This window comes from Periophthalmus magnuspinnatus, chromosome 15 (assembly GCF_009829125.3).
Source record: "Periophthalmus magnuspinnatus isolate fPerMag1 chromosome 15, fPerMag1.2.pri, whole genome shotgun sequence".
In the NCBI taxonomy this organism is placed as follows: Eukaryota; Metazoa; Chordata; class Actinopteri; order Gobiiformes; family Gobiidae; genus Periophthalmus; species Periophthalmus magnuspinnatus.
In genome coordinates, this window is record NC_047140.1 from 17,838,324 (window position 1) to 17,851,121 (window position 12,798).

The window sequence follows — 12,798 nt, forward strand, 5'->3', positions numbered from 1 at the left end:
CTCATCGCCCTTATTTTGGGTTGCATTGTAAATTCCATCTTGGCAAATTTCTGTTTGATTTTGGCTTGAATGTGATTCGATTAGTGAACAGTGCAGTTACTTGGCACCTGAGATTTATGAATGCATCAGCCAAAAAGTTATCTAATCTCACTCTACCACACACAGCACACTGTCAGGGTATTTTTAATTAAATATATTCCAACCAGTTTTCTTGTAACCTAAGTCATCTTTATGTTCATGATATAAGCACATAATATTGTGAAATGAATTACAGTGTTGACAAGCCAATGCAAACTGCAAGGCTATGGGACAACCCCCACATTTTACCCTGTCATAATTTCAGATGGAGGACAGGGCCTGTGCTTTATGATTAGATTTGAAAGAAATATCCAAACTCATATTACACAAATGTTGAACCTTATCATTGTATGTTTGGGATTAGCTCATATTAAATTTACCATATTAATCGATGTTTGGGGTTGAATAATGGCACCGTTTTCTGAAGCCATTGTGGAAAAAATATTCCTTTTGTTTATACCTCCATGGAAGACAATGAACTTCATGTCAGTTTTTGTTTCACGTGGATAGGCCCAGTAATTACACAGATACTAACTGTAAACCAGGTCAACAAATCTGCAATCTTAAACAGCCAATTTTACCATATGATTCTGTCTCATACTTGGCTCAGTTTAAAACATTAACTCTAAGATTTAACACAACCTGTTTGTAACTAATATGAGCTGGTTGATGCGTTGCTGTTGCAGGGCTTGTTGTTAGTGTGAGTAATTGGCAGCCTCGTTAGTCCCTGTACTCCCTCATATCAGGTGTTACTGATGTCTTTGATAACCCCATCTGTCCCGTCCTGTGTGTGTGTATGTGGTAGAGCGTTGTTTTGATTGACAGCTCAAGGCTGAGTCAGAACGGCTGTGCTTCAGGGAAATCCACAGACTGCTGTCAGTCCAATGCAAAACAAATATTACAAAGAGTTATAATAGATTATATCATTTTATGTGAAAACAAAGTGCCATTGGTGACATTGGCATAGAAACTTCATGGGTGGACGTGTGGTCTAGAGGTTAAGGTACATTTTGTTGTCTCTGTAGGGAAATTTGTCCTCTAAAATTGACCCATTCTTGCTCAGGCATCCATTTTCAGATCTTGAGCTAGTCTTGGTCACTACCTTACCTGGAGGATTTTATCTTTTGTGTATGTTTTGGGTTTTGGTCTTTAGACTATAGTAAGCCGGTTCTCAGACTTGTGCTCCTTATTTCATCAGATTCCTGATTTTCAAAATGTGAAAAGTAGGAATTTAAATCTATTTAACTAGTTCACCCTTTGGCACATCCTTGTATTCACACCCATGGATTTTTGTGGCCGTGTACCTTTACAGCAACCTTTTAGGCATAAAAATAAAGCTGGGGTGGATTGCTAACTCTCATTTGCACAGAGCCTTCAGCCTGGTGGAGTTCATTCAGTGTATGTTTCCCAGTACAATCTTTATATTCACAGATGTCTGTGTTCAACTCCTGCATCCAGATTACTTTGGAAACATCCTTCTGTGCTTCTGGGCTTTGTACTCTTGTACCATTTATCCCCCCTTCTTCACCCCAGGCCCATCTCTGTCCCTGCAGTTGGGTGGGGGTCTTCTCTCTCCTATGGGTGGTCTTGCTCTACTCCTTCCTCCTGTACAGCTTTGACAGTGAAGGATGGTGTTGTTTGAAGCTCCATGGAGGGCATTGCTGAGGTATACTTCTCCAGATTTAATTATGTTGGACACAAAGATGACTGATGATCGTTCCCTTTGTCCTGTCTGCCAGCCTTTTCAGCAAAACAAGTTACACAACCAAGACTTTGAAGTATAAGCAGGATTCTTGCTTACGTTCCATTTTATGAGCAGAAGCAACTAAGCAGTGTTTACGGGTGCCTAGTGGGTTATTTTACATCCGTATGCTAGTGTGAGTGATACTGGCTATAAAATATTTCCCCACAGGACTGCAATGATAGTCACTGAACAAATAAAACAAGCCTTAACTGCGCTGCTCATTTGTGCTGACCAAAACGCAGTACAATGTGTGTACACCAAGTGGAAAATAGTAACCGTTTAGAGAGAGTTGTTGAATCAAATACATCATTCACAACACACAATCTTTAGTAATTTGTCATATTCAAAAGCATCAATTTTGTCTTTGATAAAAATGTTCAATAAGAAAAAGAACAAGAAGAAGAACAACAATAACAAGAAGAAGAGCAACAACAAGAACAATAACAAGAAGCAGAGCAACAAGAAGAAGAAGAACAACAACAACAACAATAATCACATGTACAAGAACAACAAGAAGAACAAGTACAAAAAGAACAAGTACAAGAACAACAACAACAAGAACAACAAGAATGCATTTAGTAATATATTTCTTTTTATGACTGTCAAGATACATTGTCAAAATGCATAATTCATTTACTCCATATTCTGTTGTGGTACAGTACTACTGTAGCCATATATGTCCTGGGGTTGAATGAGTGAGGCTTCCGGTCTTACTCTTGCCATTACTCCCTCCAACCACCACCACTCATGCACACACCACATTCATCCCAGGCAGTGTCTCTGGTAAGATAACATCATAGGGAGACTCAGAACACCACCAAAAATTAGGCACAATTTTCTAGTGTGATGTCAATGTCTTAAATGTGTAAAAGTAAATGAGTATAATTAGCAGTCTAACCTGTCATAGACCCTTTAAACCAGTTAAGCAAATCTGCAAAGGCACCATTATAAAACAAACCAAACATTTTATTACTTATAAATCATTATAAACCAAACTAAAAATACTGTTACATAACGCAGTAAGAGGTCCATAACTTCTATAATAAGCATGTCCATCCCATAATATCACTGTAATGACTGACCTCTCCAGAGCCGCGTCCGAGCTTTGACCTTTCACAGTTATTTCCAACACAAACTCGACCCTGATGAATAAATAATGAGTGATTAGTTTGTCCATAAACACTGTTGGCTCTGGGACTGGGCTCCATTAGCGATACCAGAGTGTCAGTACATTAGAGGAGTGTGCGATTCACATGGAAAAATGCACTCATCACAGGACTGAGACTTGTTTAAAGTGTGAAAAAGATATTACATTTTGGTTTGCAAATCAGCTTGGGCTCAAATATTGAACCAGAAGCAATTTAATTCTGTCAGTTGTACATTTAGTTGGTTTGTTTTGCAGATTGTAGAATGTGACTATTTACCTATCCTGGATGTAGATGTAGACATTGTGCATTGGCAAAAGTATCGAAAATCAGATACAAATCAATATAAAAAGTAGTATTGAGTATTTCTTTCATATGAGATGGTAATATAAAATAAATTACTATGATATAATGTTGAAAATGACATTATATCGTCTAAATAAAGAGTGTTTTGTATTATTATTGTGGTATCAGAAATTCGTATCTAATTTGTTCTTTAATATCAAAATTTAGTTTTTTAGACAACACATTGCAAGTAGATTTATTGAAGCGGGGGGTTATCCTGCTGTATTTATCCACATCAAAAACCTACACACTAAAAAGAGTTGACTGTATTGATGACTGTATTACCATTACGTTTTTAGATTTTTTTTTTGTTATGTCTGGTTTAGGGTTCTAATTTTCTTCCATTGCAGATCTCCACAAATCCTGGTACAGTCCTACTTTAGACCTGATGTATTTGTTATCAAGTAGTATTGAGTATTTGACAGTAAGTTGATATTGAAAGTTAGTTGTACACCAGTCCTCAGATGTATAACTAACTCAGTCTATTATTCATGTCGGACTTGGGCCTTGGCTGCAAAAATGTCCAATGACCCCCCCAGACCACTTGACTGACAGACCACATGTATACTTTGGTGAAGTGTCTTGCCGAAGAACACACGTACACAAATACACCAGACACTAGTTAGAGCTGGGACTGAACTACGCACTTTTTAGTCCTAAGAAAACCACTTTACTACTTGAGCCACTGTCGCCCTAAATAACTAATGAACTTCCTACACCCCAAAAACAAGTTCTGTTGTTACAAGATGGGCCAGAGTTCCATAAATAAATATATTTCTGGACTATTTTCCCCGTCTGAAAAATGTGTGTGGTTTTACCGAGTCAGGCTTTAGAGTGTCCTGGAGTGCTTTTAGTGCATCTGGCTTCACAGGAAGAGATGCTGTTTTGGAGATTAAAGGGTAGTCTGTAGAATCCCACAGCCCCTGCACTTCTACGGCCTCATGTGGGACCAGGGACGTGATAAAGTTTTACGGACTCCAGCTGCCTCCATCCCCCTGTGTACCTGATGCCTGTTCACTACTGTACCATTTCTGCATCACCGTTTAAAAAGGCTTCAACTTGGCAAACATGTTTTCAATTGAACAGACATTTGCAGGAGGTGGGTCATTTTAGATATTGACCGCTGCAAACCATGACACAGGAGCTACTCTTAATGAGGACTAATGTAACCGGTGGGGTTGGGAGGACCAAAGACGTGCAGACTCGGGGCAGATTTACAGTGTTTATTTACAAAATGGTGAAATACAGTTCAAACACAATAATTAATCCAGTGGGGAATAGGAGCCAGAGTCCAGGGCAGGATCCAGGAGCGGAGCGCGCAGTACGGCACCGGAGCGGGAGACGGGACAAGCCGGGGTCCGGGAACTTGGGCCACAGAGGCAAAGGCCAGTAGACCAGAGCCAGGGAAAGGAGCAGAGTGCAGGGTGAGGTCCAGGGGCGTAGTGTGCAGGAGACAAGGTGAACAGTACCATACCAGGTCGGGGAAGCCAGGTGGGAGCGGAGCCGGGAGTGCGGAAGCTGGAGCAGTGCAGGAGACAGGATGTGGATGATGATACGCAGACAATCTCGCCCCGAGTGTCTGGTCCTGGCTCCAATTATGCTCCATAGCAGGTGGAGGTAATTGCGCTGATGCGCTCCAGGTGCGTGCGGGAGGAGCCAGGAACCCCGCCCAGCTCCAGGCTCAGACCGGTGAAGGAGGGGAAAGCACACAGGGAGACAGAAAATGCAGGATCATGACAACTAAACCAGAACTGGATCAGGAATAAGAAATGACTAAACCTGAACTAAGTAAGGTATAAACACGGACTTAACCAAGACTAAACTAGAAATAAACCAGGACTGAACCATGGCCTAATGTACCTCTGATACAGGAGATCAGGGGTATCAAACACATTTTCGCACAGGGCCACATCAGCAAAATGGCTGCCATCAAAGCCCCACATGTAAACTAAATTTAACTACTTTTTAAAATTGTTAATTCAAGTGACAAATATTACATATGCATTTGCAATGATGTAAAAAATATGGCTGTGTAACTGTGTGTCTCCTGATAAAATGACATTTTAAGGCCGTCATACCTTTTAATTTACCTTGTTGAGAGCAACACAAAATGATGTGGAGGGCCACATTTAGCCCTTGAGTTTGACAGATGTGCAGTAGATACTCACTGTAGACCAGGAACGCACTGCAAAAGCTGGATTGAACCAAGTCTAAACCAAGACTAATGAGGCCTAAAGCGTCTCTTATACATCAATTATACATTACTCACCACCGCAGACCAGGAACACCCTACAAGAGCTGGACTAGGTCTGACCCACGATGAAACAAGGACTAAACCAGGACTAAATCAAGACTAAAACTGGTCTACAGCACTCGGAGTAAACCAGGATTTAACCAGGCGTAAAGCACTTCTGAGAGATACTGACCACTGCAGACTTAGTACACCCCACAAAATCTGCACTAAAACAGGTCTGAACATGGTATAATCCAGGACTAAATTGGGATTAAACAAGGACTAAACTGTAGCTAAAATAGTCAACAGCTAAGTGAGGAACAGACCACAACAGATTAGGAACACTTCACAAGAGCTGCACCAAACCAGGTCTAATCCAGGACTTAACCAGGTCTAAAGCGTTTCTAACAGATATTGACCAGTCTTAATCCTTACCACTTCAGAATGTTAACAGCGTTTGGATAAGACGCGAAACATCTCGAGTCTTTGAAACCTTCTTGTAATGAACACTATTGTAATCCATCATTACTCCTTAGTATCTGTACATCACTTACGCATTTGTGTGTCTTGTCTTCTGTGTTTTAAAGGTTTGTATTGTCCAGAAGAGGGACACAGAGAAAATGTACGCCATGAAGTACATGAACAAGCAGCAGTGCATCGAGAGAGACGAGGTCCGAAACGTCTTCAGAGAACTGGAGATCCTTCAAGAGATCGAACACGTTTTCTTAGTCAACCTCTGGTAAATATACACAATACTTTATACATGTGTTATGATATGCAACTATATATGTTTGTGTACGTGTTGTGGTATGCAACTATTCACTGCTACTTCTGTTTAATTTTGGATTGTTAAAGATAAAGTTTGTGGTCTTAGAATGTTCATGCATATTTAAACCAGGTCAGCTATGGCCAAAAGTTGTGGTTGCAGTGACCATTTTGTCCGACCTGTGATCGAATCAGAGAGTGTGATTTTATAATGGAATATGATGCTTTAGAAATTAGCAGCTGGATTCAATATGATGGCGAGTAGTTGAGGTTAAAAATGCATCTTTTGTTATGTATAATTTGTAGTCTTTAACCGATTGATACCAAGTTGTTTACAGTACATGTATTTATTCCCAGTTTAAGGATAATATTGAAACCAAACCATAAAGCAGAATTATTCTAAATGCTATACTATTGTTAAATATTTGTGAATTGTATAAATTAATAGTAGTACACTTAAGGAACTAGTTTGGTTAATTTTTCTGCATTATGATAAGATTTGAGCTGTAGAAGGTTGAATTATGAACTAAAATTACAAAAAATGTCCCACTACTACAAAGAAAAAATCCCCATGGTAAATATTGATCCCCAAAAATTATGATTCCATTTATAATATATTGGATGATAAGTTGATATAGTAATTAGAGTGACAGGCCTAATGAAAACTATTATTTCAATGCCATTCTTGGCAGTTTCAAGATGAAGGAAAATTACTGGTACAATGTTCCAAGTTCATTCTAATAACAAAGTGTTATTATAATTAGAGTTAGTTATGCAAATCCCGGGTTCATTTTGTATCCCAATTAACATGAAAGCCTGAAAGATGCCCAAAGCTAAAAGGGCGTACATTATAATTACTGCGTAAAAGAATATGACATTAGTTATATTACCCTTTACTAAACTAACTCTGCTTAGAACAGGACGTATTAAACAATGCGCTTGATTTTTACCTAAAAATGTGGGGGAAAAAACAGATCTAGTTCATTTTAAATGGTTTACGGTGGTCCAGTTATTCCCCATTTACCTTATTCATTCTGAGCATCCTAATCACTCACCATGATGAGTTTATAGGCTATTTTCACTGCTTTAGAGACCAGAGAAGAGTTTTGCCACCAACAACTAGCATGGAAACACACACTTCCTGATTATCAACAATAAACAAGACATTAAAATGTTTTATAAATAGATGCAGATATTACACAGCAGATTTATTTTGACCTCAAGAGCTGCACAATATATCTGTAACGGGGCAGAACAAATTTTGCTCAAATATGAGGAAAAATATCAGGTACAGAGTCTTTGAACTTAATGAGATAAACTGTTACACTGTTGGAGCAGAGGGAACATCAAGACTTTTATGAAGCCCAAAGTAAAGTGAATCTCCACAAATGTATTTTTCATTTGACAGTTACAGAAATGTTTTATTGCAAAGTTGATTACAATTTCTTTTTAGAGAAGTATATTCTGAAGTATTTTGGTACCTTAATTCTGAGGTTGAAGTGAACGTTATAATTCCATTGGTTTTAAAGATGTGCTGCTGCTCCCCTGGGCCTGAGATGTGGGTGAGCCTGTTCATTATTTAACACTCATCTCCAAATGGGACTCTAAATGTAATTGGGGACTGGCGTGGCACTCACACAGTGTTACTTAAGTACTTTACTCTTCAGAATAATTTGGTTCAGTTATCTTAAAGGGCCTGTACCTGATTTATTTCCATGCATTGGAGCAAAATTTGTCTTGCCCCAGTACAGATATATCGCATAAGCTGCTGTTGAGTTCAAAATATGTCTGTTATGTTCTGTCTGCATGTAACTGTAAAGTGTTATATTGCCAGATAATGAGGAAGTGCACGTTAGCATGCAGGTTGTTGTTTGCTTTACTGTGATTGCCAAATTTCACTCTGGTCTTTGAAAGTTGTGAGAAGTGCTTATAAACTCATCATGGTGAATAATTAGGAATGCATAATGTAAGTGAGGAAAAGCTTTGGGCCACTGCAAACTGTTTAAAATGAACTAACTCAGTTTTTCATGTTTTAAACCAGTAAAAATCAGATACAGCACCTTTTAAGGAGAAGAAAGGGACTAAACTAGAGACAATTTAGGGACATTATTACAGCTGCATAATTTCTGTTTGACTACCACCTTCTCCAGACAGAGCTGTCCAATCAGAATCATTTATTTCAGGGACGCATGAAAATGGAGCTAGTTAGTCATATTTCCTTTAGGACAAAATAAGATTCCTCTCATCAGATTAGCAGCTGTTTGACGTGTTGCGCGGTGATTCAGTAGAGTTCTCCAGTTCTCTGTGTTAATTTTATTCATTTATTTGCTCTTTTTTTTCTCATAAGCATGCTATGTTTGTTTTGATATGGACCATGCTTGTCTCTGATTGACTCATCCACCTTTAAAACCCACCCAGCAAGAAAAGACCGATGCCCAGACTGCATATCTTTGTAAATGGTTGCAGAAGAGTGTATTCTTGGCTGGTCAGGCAAGTTGTTTTGCTGATAAAGGAATATGTATTATATATGGTTTGTTGTACTTTAATGGAAACTGCAGCTGGAAGATAGATATTTACTGGTATTGCTTCTTGGCAAGTGTAATAAACACATAAACAACAACCTTTGCTAACATCAAAATCAATATTTTTATTTAGCTATCCTTTTAAAAAGATCACATTCATTTTAATAGGACAGCTAAATAAAAATATTGAGAGAAATATTGAAAGAACATTAATATCAGTACCCGGCTGTGTGGCTGGAAGAGTCTATAAGGCTTGTCCCTACACTGAAGAACTCCAAATATTACCATTGTATTTTTGCTTTTGCGTTAAAGTGCTTATGACTATTCATTTCACTAAAACATAATTAACACCATCTTATAAGATTTTACAAAAAAATCTTGCCTAGTTATTTCTAGCTTGTTTTTTTTTTTTTTTAGGGAAGTTAGGGCAGCAAATATGACATACACTCACCTGAAGGATTATTAGGAACACCATACTAATACGGTGTTTGACCCCCTTTCGCATTCAGAACTGCCTTAATTCTACATGGCATTGATTCAACAAGGTGCTGATTCATTCTTTAGAAATGTTGGCCCATATTGATAGGAGCATCTTGCAGTTGATGGAGATTTGTGGGATGCACATCCAGGGCACGAAGCTCCCGTTCCACCACATCCCAAAGATGCTCTATCGGGTTGAGATCTGGTGACTGTGGGGGCCATTGTAGTACAGTGAACTCATTGTCATGTTTAAGAAACCAATTTGAAATGATTCGAGCTTTATGACATGGTGCATTATCCTGCTGGAAGTAGTCATCAGAGGATGAGTACATGGTGGTCATGAAGGGATGGACATGGTCAGAAACAATGTTCAGGTAGCCCGTGGCATTTAAACGATGCCCAATTGGCACTAAGGGACCTAAAGTGTGCCAAGAAAACATCCCCCACACCATCACACCACCACCACCAGCCTGCACAGTGGTAACAAGGCATGATGGATCCATGTTCTCATTCTGTTAAGCCAAATTCTGACTCTACCATTTGGATGTCTCAACAGAAATTGAGATTAATCAGACCAGGCAACATTTTTCCAGTCTTCAACTGTCCAATTTTGGTGAGCTCGTGCAAATTGTAGCCTCTTTTTCCTATTTGTAGTGGAGATGAATGGTACCTTCTGCTGTTGTAGCCCATCCGCCTCAAGGTTGTGCGTGTTGTGGCTTCACAAATGCTTTGCTGCATTCCTTGGTTGTAACGAGTGGTTATTTCAGTCAACGTTGCTCTTCTATCAGCTTGAATCACTCGGCCCATTCTCCTCTGACCTCTAGCATCAACAAGGCATTTTTGCCCACAGGACTGCCGCATACTGGATGTTTTTTCCCTTTTCACACCATTCTTTGTAAACCCTAGAAATGGTTGTGCGTGAAAATCCCAATAACTGAGCAGATTGTGAAATACTCAGACCGGCCCGTCTGGTACCAACAACCATGCCACGCTCAAAATTGCTTAAATCACCTTTCTTTCCCATTCTGACATTCAGTTTGGAGTTCGGGAGATTGTCTTGACCAGGACCACACCCCTAAATGCATTGAAGCAACTGCATTGAAGCAATTAGATAATTGCATTAAGGAGAAATTGAACAGGTGTTCCTAATAATCCTTTAGGTTAGTGTATGTAGAGGTAATGTAAACAAGCTCCAAAAAATACTCAAAGTTGTGACTCCTGGTGCAAAAATTGTCCCTTAAATTTGAATGGATCTCTCCGTGTTGAGGACGGGTAGAGTTATTCCGTTTTAGAACTCTTCCTATATTTTTGTGCACTTTAAAATACACTTCCTAATGCCACTGTTTTCATCTTACCAAGCCAGACCAGCTTCAGTGTTGGTATTGAGACAGTAGTTGTATAAATGATTATTGGACAGTTGAGTGTAATAGTGGGAGGTGTGAGTGACTGCCTAGCCTGAGCACACTGGTATCACACACTACTGTCACACACTGGTATCACACACTGGTATCACACACTGGTATCACACACTGGTATCTCACACTGGTATCTCACACTGGTATCTTTGTGCTGCAGAGCTGAGATGGAGACACAGGAAAACTAGCACAGAAGGCTTTGGCAGGCTCTGGCTCCTCTGGGACTCACTCTATAAAAAATATACTCGCCACTATGTACACTCATTAAAATGTCCTCACTTTGTTCTGACACAGCGGCCTCCCTCTCTCCTTCTTTCTTCCTCACTCTCTTTCCCTCACTCTCCCCCTCTCTCTCTCCCTGTTCCTCTCTTTCCTCTTGTTGCTCCCTTTTTTCCTGCCTCCCTCCCTTACGCTCTCCATCTGTCTCTCTACCTCTCTCTCTACCACTCTATCTCTTTCCAGTCTTCTCCCTCCCCTTCATCCCCTTGATTCCCTATCTCTCCCTCTTCCTCTCTATCCCTATCCATCCATCCTCTCCTCTCTATCCAACCCTCACTCTCTTGCCCTCTATATTATCCCTTGATTCCTCATCTCTCTTCACCCCCCCATCTCTATCTCTACACATCTATTCCTCTTTCCCTCCCTCTCGCTCTTTATTACTCTATATACCTATCCCTCTTTTCCTCTCTCCTCCTTCCTCTCTTTGTCTTTCTAAGTCTGTCTCTATTTCTCTACAAATGTCTGGGTGGGTTTTTTGAAGCACGACATATTGCTAGAGGTAGAGATATACAGTGATAAACGAAAATATTGAACGAAAACCAACCAGGATAATCTCAATAAAATATTTTTAAACAGACAGGATCATTAAACGACGTGAGCTGCAACAAATAAACAGCCAAATGAAGACATAATTAGCCATAGAAGTGACTTATTCAACCCTCTACAGCTCAAATCTTAGCGTATTGCAACAAAAATCACAAAAATCTCACATATTTTGCAAAGGAAAAGTGCCCACAGTAAATATTGAGCCCTAAAATATATTGTTCCAGCTTTCATATACTGAATGATAAGTTGATATAGTCATTATTGTGACAGACCCACTTCCTCTCTTTCTTTCTTTCTTTCTTTCTTTCTCTCTCAAAGATAAAAACATCCAGCATAGCATCGAGAAGATTCACATTTTTGTTTTGGAGAAAAATGCAGCTTCTTGACCACCTGCTGTGAAAAGTCTCATTGCTGTACTCAGTAATAATAGCAGTCTGTCTGAAAGCGGAGAATTTTATTTCAGTTTTGCACCATTATACTCGAGAACCAAACTAAAAAGGACTCTGCACTTGACCTGAATATAAAGAATCTTTGAGATGTTACTTCTATGTCTACAATGTTCCACAGTATGGTATTGAACTATCTCCATGGAGACAGGCAGTTAATAACATCGGGCCAAGAGCAGAGAGCAAATCCAAGAATTTTAAACTATAACTACTGTATATAGTGTACCACATACCTCCCTTAATTGTGTCTAGAGCTGTCAAAACTATACTAAAACTAGATACTCATTTGAGCAGGTATCGATACTAAAAAGTCACATTCACAGGACAAAAATGAACCTTTCCTGAGCAGTTTTAAAAAGATCTTGAGCTGAAAGTACTATGATTTAATGTGGAAAATCTTATTATTGTCTTGTATTTTTACTGTCATCGTGGTATCGGAATCAGTTTTGAGCATCGATTCTTTTCCTTAGTATTGAAATCAAGTTTGAATGTAGTAATTGTGTCTACACCTGAATAAACCATTACATATATTCATTGTATTTCCAGAATACCATTTCACTTGTGCACCAGAGATTGGGCAGGTCTGGGTTAAATCTTTCTGACAATGTGTTGATGAAATGTTGGCTTGAAGCAGGCACCAGATCAGAGAGCGCAGAGGGGATCCTGCTGATTCTGTGGTAATCTGTGGAAGAATGTGTCGCCTGTAGATACTTGGAACTGCTACAAGTGCAGGATTTGAATGAATTAAGAGTTGATGAACAAAAAGGTGGACACATGTTGAATATTTAATCTGTAGCCCA

At 39.3% G+C, this 12,798-nt stretch overlaps 1 protein-coding gene across 1 annotated transcript in view; it reads left to right on the forward strand.

Annotated features, from left to right (window-relative positions):
• Positions 1–12,798, forward strand: part of LOC117382311 (serine/threonine-protein kinase 32C-like) — a 187,171-nt gene that overhangs the window by 116,215 nt on the left and 58,158 nt on the right. Inside the window, exon 3 of the mRNA XM_033979444.2 lies at positions 6,133–6,284. Coding sequence (XP_033835335.1) covers positions 6,133–6,284 — 152 coding nt within the window. The remainder of the gene's footprint in view (positions 1–6,132; positions 6,285–12,798) is intronic.